This window comes from Myotis lucifugus, unplaced genomic scaffold (genome assembly GCF_000147115.1).
Source record: "Myotis lucifugus unplaced genomic scaffold, Myoluc2.0 scaffold_18, whole genome shotgun sequence".
Taxonomy (NCBI): domain Eukaryota; kingdom Metazoa; phylum Chordata; class Mammalia; order Chiroptera; family Vespertilionidae; genus Myotis; species Myotis lucifugus.
The window spans coordinates 8669554-8685894 of NW_005871066.1; the positions used below are offsets into that span (position 1 = coordinate 8669554).

The 16341-nt window shown below is 43.3% G+C and overlaps 2 protein-coding genes across 5 annotated transcripts in view; one reads left to right on the top strand and one right to left on the bottom strand.

Annotated features, from left to right (window-relative positions):
• The window catches only part of COG5 (component of oligomeric golgi complex 5), a 172125-nt gene extending 157733 nt beyond the window's left edge, over positions 1 to 14392 (top strand). The window contains exons 20-22 of one of the 2 annotated variants that reach the window (XM_006085383.3): positions 2100 to 2226; positions 2687 to 2766; positions 13662 to 14392. In XM_006085383.3, coding sequence (XP_006085445.1) covers positions 2100 to 2226; positions 2687 to 2766; positions 13662 to 13776 — 322 coding nt within the window. In that variant the 3' untranslated portion in view covers positions 13777 to 14392. The remainder of the gene's footprint in view (positions 1 to 2099; positions 2227 to 2686; positions 2767 to 13661) is intronic. The other variant, XM_023751073.1, reaches the window with a different exon arrangement.
• Positions 14393 to 14644: 252 nt separating this feature from the next.
• HBP1 (HMG-box transcription factor 1) overlaps positions 14645 to 16341 on the bottom strand; it is a 33886-nt gene continuing 32189 nt past the window's right edge. For 2 of the 3 annotated variants that reach the window (XM_006085378.3, XM_006085379.3), the window contains exon 11: positions 14655 to 15745. In XM_006085378.3, coding sequence (XP_006085440.1) covers positions 15728 to 15745 — 18 coding nt within the window. In that variant the 3' untranslated portion in view covers positions 14655 to 15727. Of the gene's footprint in view, positions 15746 to 16341 lie in introns of all 3 variants that reach the window. The other variant, XM_023751075.1, reaches the window with a different exon arrangement.

A 16341-nucleotide genomic window follows, 5' to 3' on the forward strand; every position in this document is an offset into this window, starting at 1 on the left:
TCCCTCCTTCCCTTCTTTTTGGCCATTGTATCATTTGCAATTTGCATCAAGAATATATGGAAGGAAAACACAGATATTCAAACCATAAAGCTAATTTAATTACTATAGGTAAGTTTCCTATTTGACTTTAAAGTTCCTGAAGCCAAGGATAAAAGAGAAACAGAATCAGCTATGAAATTCTCATTTTCAGAAGGAAGGAAATATATCTATTCCTATAAGAAAGTTCAGTGTTTCTTAGTATTTAATTTGGAAGTCCTTTTACATGGGACTTCATACAGGGAGCACCAAGAGAGATGGGGACCAAAATTCTTGATTATCTTCCTGTTGTTGAGGCAGAAAGGATTCCATAGGGCCGTCTGTCCTTCAGTAAGTCAGAGACCGTCAGGCAGGACCGACCTCCCAGGTCTCCCTGTGTCATGAACTGGGATCAAGATGAATCCTACCCTGTCATGTGGCACAGGCAAGAGTGGGCTCTTCTGGGGACAGGGGCAGACCACAGAACCAGGGACAGCAGGGAGAGAAGTGAAGGCATGAGTTCCCCTTCTCCCCACACCCTCGGAGCGGCCTCACAGGCCTGCCAGCCTGCAGTGAGCCTGTGACCCAGTGGAGGGACCCCGTCCCCACTGCTTCTTCCCCCTGTTACAGCTCAGATGTGGGAGCATCTTGTCAATGGTGCAGTAAGCAGGCTGGTGGGCCACGTGCTCCACTTGCAGTTCCAGGGAGCTACCTAGGAACGCCTGCTGCTGAGCACACAGGGACCTTGGGCTGCATGAACTTTCAGCTTCCCCTGCTGGGACAAGAGGTCTCCAGTCTGTGGGAAGTGGAGCTGGGATGCAGCCTTATCCTCATTCCAACCAGGGTCAGCTTCCAGAGACCTTTAAGAAAGCACCCCTTGGGGCCCCCCAGGAACTTAGCGTCATGCCTAATAAAAATAATTCAAGAGAGGCTGTGAGGATATGGTTCAAATATGTAGGTAACTGGAGTCTACTTTGACCCAAAGAGAGAATTTGGGGTACCTGAAGAGATAAAAATTTCATGGGCTTCAAATGGTATCCTGTAAACATTTTTTTTCAGGTTCTTTTTAAAAAATAATTTTTGATTTTTTCAATAACAGTTGACATACAGTATTTTATTAATTTCAGGTGTACAACTCAGTGATTGGACATTTATATAACTTACGAAGTGATCACCCCCATAAATCTGATACCCATAGAATATTATTGACTGTATTTCCTATGCTGCACTTTACATCCATGACTGTTCTGTAACAACCTATTTGTACTTCTCTCTCTCTCTCTTTTTTTTTAGTTCTTTTTATGAAATTTTGTTCAATTCTTTCATTTGGGACAAGTTTCTTTATCTCCTCATTTTGGCAGCCTCCCAGTGTTAATTTTTATGTATTAGGTAGATCTACTGCGTCTCCCCGTCTTAGTAGAGTGGTCCTGTAGGGCTCAGTGGCACAGCCTCCTCAGTTAGCTGTGCTGGGCATTTCAGGTGCACACCCCACCCCTGTTTGTGCTGTGTGCACCCTCCTGTTGTAGTTGGGCCTTGATTGCTGTTGACACGTCAGTGGGAGTGATTCATTCCCATTCCCAGGCCAGTGGGCTGTGAGGACTGGCCATGACTAGAGTGGAGGATGAGTGCCTGATGAGTCTGTCCCTTGAGGATGTGACTTGTGGAGGAGGTGCTTCAATGTGGTCTAAAGTTGACCTCCTAATATGTTGGCTCTGGGGCCTCCTGGGAATTGCAGGCCAAGGTCATCTACCACCTGTGTCCTGCCCGGGACACCCCACATGTACTACAGAGTGATCTGCAGATGACTGCTACCTGTGCTAGGCTTGCAACTGCCTGGGAGAGGGGGCAAGCTGAAGGCAGGTTAGCCTGCCAGAGTGTGTGCTGCACGTGTGTGTCCAGGCGGAATGTGGGGTTAAGAAATGGTTAAGAATTGACCAGTTTAGAAAGAATGCTATTATTCCTTCTTCTATTATATTGTTATACTCCTAGGCTGTTCTATATTAATATGCTATTATTACTTTTCCATCAGATCACCTCTTTCAGTGTTGAATGCATGAAGTAACATCCACCTTTTCCTCTTGCAGACCCCTGCTCTTCCAGACAAGTGAACACGTGGCCAATAGTCCTGCTCTGGGGGACACTATTCCATTCAGCATCATTATTCAGTTTTTGTTCACGAGAGCACCCGCTGAGCTGAAATCCCCCTTCCAGGTAATACAGGAAAGCCACAATCCTGCTCAGATTCTTCCCTCTTCATGAATACAGTGCCCTACTCACTGAATGCATTCCTGGCCTTCTCTTTGTCCTTTTTAGTCATGGATTTCTGTCTCAGCAGCAAATCACTAAGGAAGGAAAATTCCCATTGCTCTGCAGTGTAAGAAGTACCTGATGAATCCAGAATTAGCCCTTTAAATAATAATGACAAGTAATTTATGTTCATAAAGCTTTTTTGATAGAGACCCTATTTCTTTTGCTGATCCACCTTCAATTGGCAAATCCAAAGGGCTCCTTGGGGGTTAGGAAGGTGCCCCAAGGGCTGAGCCACCTTCCCTCAGGCAGGCGTAGGAGCTGATTTCACCTTGGGAAGCCTTGAGAGCACTTTTTGAACCAGTACTTGTGCCATTTACTGAAGAATGTGTATGCACTTCTCTAACTGTGTTTCATCCTTCAGAGGGCAGAGTGGTCCCATGCACGCTTCTCCCAGTGGCTGGATGACCACCCATCTGAAAAGGACAGACTCCTCCTCATCAGGTAAAGCCTTGTGTTCCACGGGTACCCGTCTCTTCTAGAAGCCCAGGGAGAGTAGGAGACGCAGGGGAAGAGGAAGGAACAGTGCCTGGGTGGATGTGTACATGTGGTGGCACCTCCTCACATCAGGCACCTCACTGCACGGGCACACGTGCTGGAGCACCTGACAGTCAGAACCACTGGGCACAACAATTTTTGCTTTCCGGTTCCTTCACTTCCAAACCTTCATATCCCTTTTGTGCTGTCCCATGCCTGATGCAGCCCTGAGAACTATGCACTTCTGGTTTTGAAAACCAACTTTAGCTATGAAGGCTCCTCATTGTCTTGGCTTCTCCTTTTCTGCTTCATTTTCATGGGTTGCAGTTACTGATTTAGTGGAGCACAGATATGAATAAACTTTTAAAAATACGCAAACATAATGAAATTATTAGTAGAAAACGAGGACAACCCAGCAGCTATTTAGATACCATGTGCCCTCCAGTAGTGCCCACAAATGTATCTATGTGTGTACGCATGCGCAAGACACACCCCTTCCACCCAGCCACACCCAGGGCGGGAGGCTGTAATTGTCACATATAACCTAGTAAGCATCTCTCTTCCATCAGCATCTCCTCTGCAGTTGTTCTCACCACAATTTCCAGAGACCTATTAGCCACCAACCTAAGGCGTTTCTTTTTTTTTTTTAATTAAATCTTTATTGTTCAGATTATTACAGTTGTTCATCTTTTTCCCCCCATAGCTCCCCTCCACCCGGTTCCCAACCCACCCTCTGCCCTTACCCCCCCTCCCACTGTCCTCATCCATAGGTGTACGATTTTTTTTCCAGTCTCTTCCCGCACCCCCACACACCCCTTTCCCCCTCGAGAATAGTCAGTCCACTCCCTTTCTATGCCCCTGATTCTATTCACCAGTTTATTCTGTTCATCAGATTATTTATTCACTTGATTTTTAGATTCACTTGTTGATAGATATGTATTTGTTGTTCATAATTTTTATCTTTACCTTTTTCTTCTTCCTCTTCTTAAAGGATACCTTTCAGCATTTCATATAATACTGGTTTGGTGGTGATGAACTCCTTTAGCTTTTTCTTATCTGTGAAGCTCTTTATCTGACCCTCAATTCTGAATGATAGCTTTGCTGGGTAAAGTAATCTTGGTTGTACGTTCTTGCTATTCCTCACTTTGAATATTTCTTGCCACTCTCTTCTGGCCTGCATAGTTTCTGTTGAGAAATCAGCTGACAGTCGTATGGGTACTCCCTTGTAGGTAACTGACTTTCTTTCTCTTGCTGCTTTTAAGATTCTCTCTTTGTCTTTTGCTCTTGGCATTTTAATTATGATGTGTCTTGGTGTGGTCCTCTTTGGATTCCTTTTGTTTGTGGTTCTTTGCGCTTCCTGGACTTGTAAGTCTATTTCTTTCACCAGGTAGGGGAAGTTTTCTGTCATTACTTCTTCAAATACGTTTTCAATATCTTGCTCTCTCTCTTCTTCTGGCACCCCCATAATTTGGATGTTGGTATGCTTGAAGTTGTCCCAGAGGCTCCTTACACTATCTTCATATTTTTGGATTCTTTTTTTCTTTTTGTTTTTCCGGTTGGGTGTTTTTTGCTTCTTGATATTTCAAATCTTTGACTTGATTCTTGGGATCCTCTAGTCTGCTGTTGGATCTCTGTATAATATTCTTTATTTCAGTCAGTGTATGCTTAATTTCAGTTGGTCCTTTTTCATATCCTCGAGGGTCTCACTAGATTTATGGAGGGTCTCACTGAATTTATCGGCGGTTTCTAGAAGATTCTTGAGTAACCTTATAACCGTGGTTCTGAACTCTATATCCAGTAGTCTGCTTTCCTCCATTTCTGTAATTTGTGACCTGTTTTTTTGTCTCCTCATTTCGGCTGCTTCCCTGTGCTGATAGAGTGGCTTTGTGTACTAGGTGTCCTATAGGGCCCAGTGGCTCAGCCTCCCCAATTACCTGAGGTGGACATTCTTGGTGCACCCCTTTGTGGGCTGTGTGCACAGTCTTGTTGTAGTTAAGCCTTGATTGTTGTAGGTATCACTGGGAGGAATTGACCTCCAGGCCAATTGGCTGTGAGAATCAGCTGTGTCTATGGTGGGACAACTTCTGTGCTGGGAGAACTTCTGTGCTGGAGACACCCTTATGGGGCAAGACTTGCTTCAGCAGGGCTTTGGTGCTCACTGAGTCTGCCCCCTGAGTGTGTCCCTTATGCATCTGAGGAGTTGTAATCTGGATGGTCCCACTCTGACCACTGGGTACACTGGCTCTTGGATCTCTAAGGAGGTGCTAATTTAGCCTCTGTCTGAGGCTACCCCGCAGGAGCTACAGAGAGATCTGCAGATTCCTCTTCTTTGTTTGGGTTTTGGAGGTACCCAGATGAGGCCCAGCTGTGAAGCAGTGCAAGCTGCTGTGGGGCCATGGGCCTTCTTTTAGATGTTCTGGGTCTCTCTGACCCAGCTGCAGTTTGTTAGGTAATTTTAGATTGCAAAGGGCCAGGTCATTCATATGCAAAAGCCTGTGCGCACAGCTTGGGTGGGGCGGGGTCTCGGGGAATCAACTGGGCGGAGCAAACAGCTATGGCTGATCCTCAGTCCTGCCCTGAGGCCCCGGGTCTCAGTGATCCTCGGTATTCGCTGCAAGTACCTCTGAGAGGAAGCCGCCCTCGAGTTCTGCCCAATGCCAGACAGTCCAGTTTCTCCCCATATGAGTCTGGGTCCCCAGAGACTCAGTCGGAACTGGAGATCAGGGCCGTTGGGAGCTTGTGTCTCCCTCCCGATTGAAAAAGACAACCGCGTTCTCAGTTGCCAGTCCTTTCTGCGTGCGCCTCTGTACCTCTGCACTTTACTTCCGCACCTCCTCTGAGTCTCTGTGTGCTTTTCTCTTTCCTTCTAGTTGTAGAATTTCCACTCAGCCAGCCTTCCTGTGGTTCGGCATGGTGTCCGTTTTGTCTTTTAGTTGTAGTTTTGAAGTGGTTGTGCAAGGCAGCAATTTCCGGTGTTCACCTATGCCGCCATCTTGGTCTTCTCTTCATTTTCAGTTTGTGTCCTTTCCCCAAGGCGTTTCTGTTCTACACTATGCAGCTTTAGCTGGAGTTGACCACTGCCTCCTTCTTGAAACTCATCGACTCACTGATAGAACACATTTTCCCTGATGCTCACTATGTGCCAGGCCCTGAGGACACAGAGCAAACTGAGACACAGCCCTGCCTTCTTGGAGCTTCCACGGCACCACGGTGAGGTGTTCAGTGCGCACCTTTCTGGCCATTATTTTCCTCAGTCTCAATGGCTGAGTTGACTCTGTCCACTCCTTAAATGCCATCATTTCCCACAGTTTGTTCTTGGCTCATTTTCCTTCACATTCTATCTGTACTTTGGTTCCCACATGAGCTCATCCAGACGCATGACTCTGGTGGTCTCTTCTGTCCAGTGGCTCCCAGGTCTGCGATTCGCCTCGACTGCCTGGAGCCTTAGGCCAGCAAACTTGCTGCCATATGTCACCACTCAAAGTGACACAGAAATCTCACCCAGAAATGTTAAAAATAAATAATCTTTCCTCTCAACTCTGCTCAGTGTTCTAGACACCACGTCTTGGATAAAGTGGCACCATCACTTACCTAGCAAGCTAGAACCTTGAAGTCATCATTCAGCTCCTCGTCACCCTCACCCTCCAAATCCATCAGCTGTACCTCTTCAGTAGCTCTTGAAACCGTTTTCAGTTCTCCCAGAGGGTCCTGATGATGTTGATGGGACCACGGCCCAAGCAAGGCTTTTTTGAGCCTAAGTGCAGGCAGTAGTTGCTCCCTGAATCGTTTACAGAGCTTTGAAAAATGCGGCGTTCAGGCCACAGCCTTGGCTACCTGAGAATCTCTGAAGCTGGGAGCTGGCGTAGGATTTCTTATAGCTGCCCAGGCAGCTCCGCAGCACAGGTGAACAGACTGGTGTCAGGGGAAAGACCGCACCCAGGAGGGAGGCTGTGAGAGGCCATTGAGGAGCACCAGCCCAGCCTCAGGGAGAGGCACTGAGCTCTCGGGCTGGTGCCAGAGCAGGGGTGGGCAAACTTTTTGACTCGAGGGCCACAATGGGTTCTTAAACTGGACCGGAGGGCCGGAACAAAAGCATGGATGGAGTGTTTGTGTGAACTAATATAAATTCAAAGTAAACATCATTACATAAAAGGGTACGGTCTTTTTTTTTTTTAGTTTTATTCATTTCAAACGGGCCGAATCCGGCCCGCGGGCCGTAGTTTGCCCACGGCTGTGCCAGAGCCGCTCACTCTCCACGCCTCTGTGAATAAAGAGTCGATTAGCATCCTTGCTTCTCTGTTACTCTTCTCAGCTGTAAGCATCTGTCTGACCAGGAAGTGAGATAGGATGCCAGGTGAGCCTCCACGCTCAAGAGATGGTGAAAACTGCCCTCAGAAAAGGTTTTTGGGCCTGGGTTAACCCAGGGATTTGCAATGTATTTGTGGATTTTTTGTTCTGAGTCCAAAACACTCACTCTGCTGTCACCCCCTTGGTACTAGAAGAGTATTTAGAATTTAGTTCATTGAACACGGTTCATTTTTGTTTTCTTCACAAGTTGGAATTAGTTCATCCACAATAGTGTTCTGCTGTGGACACATCACAAATTCTTTTTCTCCTTTTTAAAAATGTCTCCTGGGTGATTTCATCAGCAATGCTGTTGCTAAGCCTATATTTAGCAACTGAAAATCATGCTAAGAAATAATGTCATGCTTTTTAAATAAGGTCTATCCATCCTCCACACGTCTGACAGCAGAATCTTCACGCTCTGAGCAGCACGTCCAGCCTCCCTGAGCATCCCAGCAGCGGCTCCTGCTGCCGCCCGGCGGGGGGCCAGGCAGGGAGCTCTGTCCTTGGGCTGTTCCCTCCTGTCTGCTACTGCGAACTGACTTTGTCTAAAGCACCGCTGCTGTGTTCTTTCCCCTGTAGATACACCAGGGCTGGCATTGCTCTTTAAATGTCAGTAAATTCATTTTAGCTTCTGGGGCAAACCTTGTTATATACTCTCTGTTCCTCCTAGCACAGTATGCTAGGCTGTCATAAACTAGGACAAATTGCGGATCGTGGGACTACTGCTGCTGAATAAATAGCAAATGATGAACTCTCTTCTGCCTTCCTTTCTGTTTCTTTCTGACACCAGATGTTTCTTTAGAGCTTGAGGGATACTCGTCAAGTTAATTTTAAAATTAGAATGACTACTGACTCCTGGGGCCAAGTGGTCCCTACTCAGCTCCCGCCAGTCAGGTCCTCCAGATGTGCGTGCCCTCGGGTACCGGTACAAGGCTGCCCCCCCAGGGAAGACTGGATCTGTAACTGCTGAATGTGTTCTCAGTAAAGATGAAGACTGAGTTTTTGATGAAAAGATTTCTAAATCTTTGCAGAAGTGTTAGTATTGGCCTTAAGCCCATTATTCTTGAGGTTTGTAATGGAGCAGCAACTCTTCTTATTGTGATCTTCTTGTCCTTTGCATTTCCTTAGCCTAAGTAGAAGAACACATTTCTGACGTAAAAAAATGTTTACAGACTTTATTTGCCTATTGGTACTTCTTATATATACAATTATCATCCCATTCTCAGTGCAGGTGCCGCCCTGGACCCCCTGCCCTCCTGCCTGGTCCAGGGCCCACAGATAGGAACCATTTCCTCAAATCCCTGTAGATGGAGGGTAATGTTTGGCCTCTCCTCCTGATGTCCCTGTGTCACTAGATACCTACCAGTTCTGGAAACTGGGTGCCTGAGATGAGACCAAAAGGGAGGATAGAGCCAGGGAAAGCGAGGGGCTTACCTGCCTAGGAAAGCACGTGGTGGATCTTGGAGTCATTTATGTATTTGAGTACTAAGTACACTGATACTTAGTGCCTGACAAAACCAATCTTGTGTTCCATAAAAGCCTCCACAGAGCAGTGTTACCATGTGACAGACTATTCTTCTAATTGTTTGTACAGTTCCTGTACTAATTTTTTTTTTCATTAAGGGTGCTAATAGTCCTTTTTGGTTACAAACCAGAGTTAGGACTAGTTCTTACTTTCAAGAAAGCTGATGTTTTACTCAAGCAAATGAAGTAATTTAATAATTGCTTGAAAATCTCACTCTGATTTTATGTGGGAGGGCGGCTTTAATCTTTTTGTAGTTCTGATGGTTTTTTATGAATACCAAAAAAAAACTAACCAAGCTCATTTCTTAACTTTCTTCTACATATTATGTTCATATGCCTTATCCTTTTGAATGCAAATGAAACTGCTAAATTGATTTTTGTATTGTATTAAAACAGATATAATCCATTCACTGCAGAACATCTATATTTCTGAGAATTTCAGTGCACTAATTTCTTAGATTGATGTATACAGGGTGTCCCCCAAAAATGTGTACACACTTTGAATAATTACGAAGGCAGAATACATTTCATTTTCAAAATGTAATAGAATCTACAGCTATCAAAGTGTGTATACACTTTTTTGGACCCTGTATACAAACACACCCACACCCACATTATTGTCTCAGACAGTCAGGCCCTTGGGGATTTTTCCACTGCATAAATCTCCAGGGACTACATTTCGGGAGTGCCATAGCAACCTGAAGAGTTACTAGAAGAAGCAACTTTTTTTTTCCCCCATAAAGAAATAGCTTCTCTGACGTGAGCTAGGCATCGCACAAAAGATTATTCTCTTGGAGCATTTCATTCCATTTTTGCATGCCTTTGCTTCTTTCGGGGACTCTCCAGCAATCATGTTTCTCCTTTACCTTCTTCTGCACTTTTGCTTTTCTTTTCATTAAAGTTTTGTCTGCCTGTATTTCTTTTTTTTAATCTTTATTATTGAAAGTTTTACATATATCCCTTCCTCTCCCCCATTGACCCCTTCTAACCTGCTCCCTGCCCCAAGCCTTCACCACCCTATTGTCAGTGTGCATACTGTATATGCATACAAGCTCTTTGGTTGATCTCTTCCCACCCACCCTCCCCTGCCTTCCCTCTGAGATTCAACAGTCTGTTCCTTGCTTCTATGTCTCTGGATCTATTTTGTTCATCAGTTTATGTTGTTCATTATAATCCACATATGAGTGATATCATGTGATGCTTATCTCACTTAGCATAATGCTCTCCAGGTCCATCCATGCTATTGCAAATGGTAAGAGTTCCTCCTTTTTTACTGCAGCGTAGTATTCCATTGCATAAATGTACCACAGCTTTTTTATCCACTCATCTGCTGATGGGCACTTAGGCTGTTTCCAGATCTTAGCTATGGTGAATTGTGCTACTATAAACATAGGGGTACATATATCCTTTCTGATTGGTGTTTCTGTTTTCTTAGGATATATTTCTACATGTGAAATCACTGGGTCAAATGGCAGTTCCGTATTTAATTTTTTTAGAAAACTCCATACTGTTTTCCATAATGGCTGCACCAGTCTGCATTCCCACCAGCAGTTACTAGGGTTCTTTTTTCTCCACCTCCTAGCCAATACTTGTCATTTGTTGATTTGTTGATGGTAGCCATTTCTGACAGGTGTGAGATGATACCTCATTGTTATTCTGATTTGCATCTCTCAGATAATTAGTGACTTTAATAATTTTTTCATATGTCTTTTGGCGTTCTGTATGTTCACTTCGGAGAAGTTTCTATTTGGGTCTTTTGCCCATTTTTTAATTGGATTGTCTGTCTTCTTTTTTTGTTAAGTTGTATGAATTCCCTGTATATTTTGGAAATTAACCCCTTATCGGATATATCATTAGCAAATATGTCCTCCCATGCAGTGGGATTTCTTGTCATTTTTTTTAATGGTTTCTTTTGCTGTGCAGAAGCTTTTTATTTTGATGTAGTCCCATTTGTTCATTTTCTCCTTAGTTTCCTTTGCCCTCAGGATGTATCGGTAAACATATTACTGTGAGAGATGTCTACAATTTTGCTGCCTATGATTTCTTCTACAATTTTTATGGTTTCATGACTTACATTTAAGTCTTTTATCCATTTTCAGTTTATTCTTCTATATGGTGTAAGTTGGTGGTCTAGTTTCATTGTTTTGCATGTTTCTGTCCAGTTTCCCCAGCACCATTTATTGAGGAGACCATCCTTACTCCATTGTATGCTCTTGCCTCCTTTGTCAAATATTAATTGACCATAATGGCTTGAGTTGATTTCTGGGGTCTCTGTTCTGTTCCATTGATCTATCTGCCTGTTTCTAATTTGTTTTTTATTCATTTATTATGCATTTGTTAAGCACTGGGTCCTGGGTTACATAAATGAATAATACAGCCCCAACCCTCAAAGTTAAGTTATATCGTAAGAGGGAAACTGACCAATGAACAGGTACACTCTAATGTGGTACAAATGTAGACGTCTTGCTCAATTACATGGAGAATCTGAGGTCTTCTAGAAGTGTGGTGGGGAAAACAGTATTTACGGGCTTTATAGATACATATAAGACCTGGAAGAGAGCTAAGTGCTTCAGAGTAAAATCTTTTCGTTTTCATAACTGTATAATGTAGATGAGCAAATCAGCTCAAATGCAGCCCAGATCTTACAGCTGGGTAGTGGGCCAGAGCCTGATACAGCACCCAGGCTGCTTAAATAAGGGTGGCTGCCCTCCACGTCATGTGATCATACCCTGAGAAGAGCACGGAGCCAGTTGTGAAGGATCCCAAATGCTGGGGTCCTGCTAAGCCAGGGCTGTTGATGCAGAAGGTGCATCGACAGCGTGGCTGCAGTTCTTTTGTGCTGCCTGGATGGAGTTAGGAAAGGCTTCCTCAAAAAGAGGGCATTTGAGCTGGGTGCTAAGTAAAGAGCTCTATCAGGAAGAAGGCAAGGAAGGGGAAGAGCATTCTAAGGATAAGGAAGATCATGAGAAAGGCCTACGGGAATGCTCGAAGAGAAACAGGCCCTTTTGTAGCCCTTTTGCTAGGCACAGACATCTTTGTGAAGTCATATTTGCACATCCCCCCCCCCCCATCTCTCCCGGGTTGGCATTGGGGTAGGACTTGGAGTCACAAGGCGGGTGAAGCTGCTCTGCAATGCGTATTGGTAACGTAAACAATGGAAACTAATGATTTGAGGGTCCTTTTAGGCCACAGCAAACTGTCTAGAACCCAGCAGTAGCACTGACAGGGTTTGGGAGGTGAGTTTACAGTCTCCTAATGGGTAGAGGGCATGGCCAGTGATGGACTACAGGCAGAGGCTTACTATAGTGTGGGAGGTCTAGCCCAGGGCTGAGACAGCACTGGGTTGACCACCATCTACAATGCTACAGCGGTTAGATTAGGGCACAAAATGGCGGGACTCAAACTGCAGCAAAGGGAAGAGGAGGGACTAGATGCGGAAATACCTGACAGAATAGCACTTGGTAACTGATTCTGCGCAGCATTGAAGGAGAACTTTAAATAGGGGCCCTTGGGAGGTGATGGTGCCTTTTGTTGAAATAGGGAAAGGTGGGCAGAATACTTCCCTAGGGGTGTCGTACCCCCCCCCCCCACCCAGGTTTCTTTTCTGTTTTTTTGATGACTTCATTTTTTAGAGCAAATTTAGGTCATAGCAAATTTGAGAAGGTACAGAGATTTCCTATACCTCCTCTGCTCCCATATATACATAGCCTCCCCCATTACCAACATGCCCCTTCAGAGTGGTCCGTTCATAACAGTGAACCCACACGGACACATCACCCAAACAGAGCCCCCAGTTTACACTAGGGTTTACCATGGTGCTGACATTCGTTCTGTAGGTTTGGACTGCCGTAGGCTTCTGACAGGTGAGTTTGAGGGATACTTAGGGGGAAAGGGCCAAAATATCCAGAATGCAGGTAGAAATCAGGAAGGAGGTCAGGGCCAGAAATGAGATTGGAGATTCAATTATGTAGTGGCTGAGACTGTGAAAGTAAATAGTGGAGTGGGAAGGGCACTGCAGAGCAAGTGGGGAGCTGGCAGACTCCGGGCAAGTACATTCCCCACAGTTAAATGAAAATAATGAACAAACCTGACCAGGGATTAATATTTTCAGTGTTTGGGAGCAAAACAACCAGTTGAGAAATATTAGATGGGAGTTGAGACTGAGTATGTGAGCTAATGGTATTAACTTACGTCTTTGTAGAAATTTTGTAAACTCAAGAGCTGTGAAACTTTTTAACAATGATAAAAATTTGTTTTACTTGGGACTTAAGTAGACCAATAATAAAATCCATTAACCATTGTTTTAGCTCCACTTAAACATGATCTCACACTTAGATCATCTGGTTCTGTGGTTGAGAACTTTTTCCATAAGGCCACATACTAAATATTTTAGGCTTTGCAGGCCATATGGCCTCTGCCTGACTAATCAATGTAGTGTCAAAGCCACCACAGACAATACATAAGCAACATGCATAGAGCGGGATTTGGCCTGTGGGTGGTTGGCTAACCCCGATCTAATTCATGAGAACATTATAATCATAAATAACTGGCTGGTATCACATACCCTTGACTGAATTCAAAAGTTTGAGCCCAAGAGCAATTTTCCTTTCAGCTTCATCAAATAATAATACAGGGCCCCTGCTCCTGAACATGCCTGCCTACGGTGTGAGCTCTGAATAGGCACACGCTGCATATGGCTTTTCAGAAGTCTAATAGAGACATAGAGTACAGGGAAACTGAAAACAACCTCAGAGGTCAGAGAGCCCGATTGTATAATAAGACCACTATGTACAATGCAGACTGAGAACGGTTTAGTTCTGCACCTTAACCATAGTAACACTATCAATGAATGTTTGAAGGCTGTTGGTCACTCAGCTTATGGAACTGGGCAGAGAGGTTCCAGAAATGGGCTTGTTTCTTTTATATATTGCCATCCTCTAACCTGTTTTTATTTGTATAATTTTTGACATTGTTTTCATTTTGGTTTTCAGGGGAGCCCTGGAGGCTTATGTTCAGTCTGTAAGAAGTAGAGAAGGCAAAGAATTTGCACCAGTGTATCCCATAATGGTTCAACTGCTTCAGAAAGCTATGTCTGCTCTTCAGTAATAATGTGAAGTATTTCTTAATCTCCATTCTTTGCTAACCCAAAGACAGCTAGTATTCACTGTTTTAATAATGTAACCAACTTTTCTGTATTTTCTATTAATCTTTTTCTGTTGATCTCTTCAGCCCTTCTAATTAAGTAGCATAAAATGTCAAAAATCACCATCACCTTTAAACGCTAGGGGCCTGATTTTCCAGAAAGACATCCAACTCTTCTCTCCTTTGACTTTTCTACACGGCTAGCTAAAATTCCTTTCCCATCACATAACTGAGCACCCACTGCTTTTTAAGGCATATGGCCAGGTAACATACAGTAAGTACCCTGCTTCCCCCAATCTTTCTTCCTCACTAGATATGTAGCCAGTGGTTTCCACATCTGCATATTAGAACCAGTGAGGGAAGCTTTTAAAAAGCCGAATATTAATTGATTTGTACCCCATATTAACACATTTGGGGTAGGAGCCACGCATTAGTATTTTTAAAAAAACATTTCCAAGTGTTTCCAAAATGCAATAAAGTTTGGGAAACAATGGCATGTCCTAAAAGCAAAGATGTAGAGCTAAATGTTTAAATATGTCATAATGTATCTGTAATAAAGCTAGAGCAAGCTGTCTTTACACTTTGTGTCATTTTATTAAAAGCAGACTTTTGTGGCTGTTAAACTTTGTAACAGAGATGCCAAATTATAAATAAAAACAATTTTTATTTTACAAAGGTTCTGATAGATAATCTAGGCCTTTATTTTTCTATTGCCCTTGTCCTGTTAACATTTTACTTTTAACTTAATGCTTAAAACCCCATCAGCAACTTATTTTCCATCCCCAGAGCCTGATACTCTGGCATCTCATATATAATGTTCAGTCAAAATCAATCAACAGAAGTCAGAGATAAACCTTTTTTTTTTTTTTTCATTTTATTTGAAATAATATACAAGAATATAGTGTGCAAAATTTAGGGGCAACATCATGAAGTGTAATGAACTGAAATCAATTTTACGACTGTGATTCCTAACCAGAAACACCACTTGGTAAGTAACATGAAAAGCCATGATTGTAGCTCAGAGCAAAAGCAGCTGTATTGCCAATGTATTTGCTCTAATTTCAGACAGTTGGAGGAAAGTAAAGTGCAAGTGTTGCACTGCAGTAAGTGCAAAGTCTGCCCCCACCATAAAGATATGATGACAAAATAACATATTGAAGATATGTAGCTGAGGAGATACAGAACACAAAGTTTAAAAATACAATGGTATCACCTGTTAATAGCACCATTACAGTGACTATATCTCAATGCTATTAACTTCACCTTGGCCTGGGCTAGGTCTCCACTGGAAATAATGGATGGGTGCTGCCACCTGGTGCACACACTCAGCATGCGCGGGTAACTGCAGCAGGTGGCCCCTCAGCTGGGAGGCTGACACCAGCCGCCTGCCACATGTGCTGCTAGCCTCTTGGCACTGGCCAGACTAGGAGCTCCTGTGTTTGGCACAGATGCTGAGCCATGTGGCGGTTGCTCAGAAAGGCCAGCTTCTGTTCCATTCCATTATGTGTACAATACAGATTAATAAGCAGGAAGGAGCCAATGTATAAACAGCAGTTACATATTTAAGTTCCCCTTTTGTACAATTTAAAATAAAACATGTACACACTTCTCCTCTCTCTACTGTACTTTAGCACCACAGGATTTAAATTTTCAAGCCTATGTTACCTGATAGACATGTGAAATTTGGAAGAAAAATAAGGCAATTTGGTTTACAATGTTGATAGTTTTAGCTTACTTAATGCTCTAATGGAGAAAGCAAATCCTCACGCTTATTATTAAATCATTTCAAGACTCAATGCTATCAGTATCTTATGGTCACACGAATTCCGGACGAATGGTGAGACCACGTCCTCTTAAGTCTTCCCATCAACAGTCTATGTTTATGCAAATGCAGACTTAATATAAGCATCCTGGTTTAATGTTGCTGTGAGCCCTGTGGAGATAAAATGAAAACTCAGTGAATGTTTACAAATCAATAGACAGTAATTCTACAAATGAAAGCTAAGATGGATAATGTTTATAAGCTTTTTTTAAAAATCACTTTCTCGGAAGTGGGCATTTTAAGTAAGTTCACTAATATCTGATTGCTCAAGCATCGAAAAATCTATGAAAATGAAGGGAGAAATGAACTAGGATGTACAGAAAAAGGGATGTAGGTAGAGCCCTACCCTACATGGAGTTCTAAGGAAATCAAGAACTTCAAAAATCCAGTTCAGCTACCTTTTAATAATGGAATCTGACCACTACTTCCTTAAGGTAAATTCATGAAAATTTTAAACAGATGTGAACTGCAAGCTACTGTAAAGAAACAGACATAAACATAGCCCTCCTGTTGCAAACTGATGTCTTCCCTTTGTTTTTAGGTATTTTAAATTGAACTTGTTCTGTTCTATCATGTTACATTTTCTTGTAATTAATCTAAAAACACTTAAAAGATGCTAGTCTAGTAATGGAAAAGTTTTAAGAATCAGGTCTATCAAGGTAGCATTATTATAGTGCAAACTTTTTACCACTCTTTCCAGGCTTTTC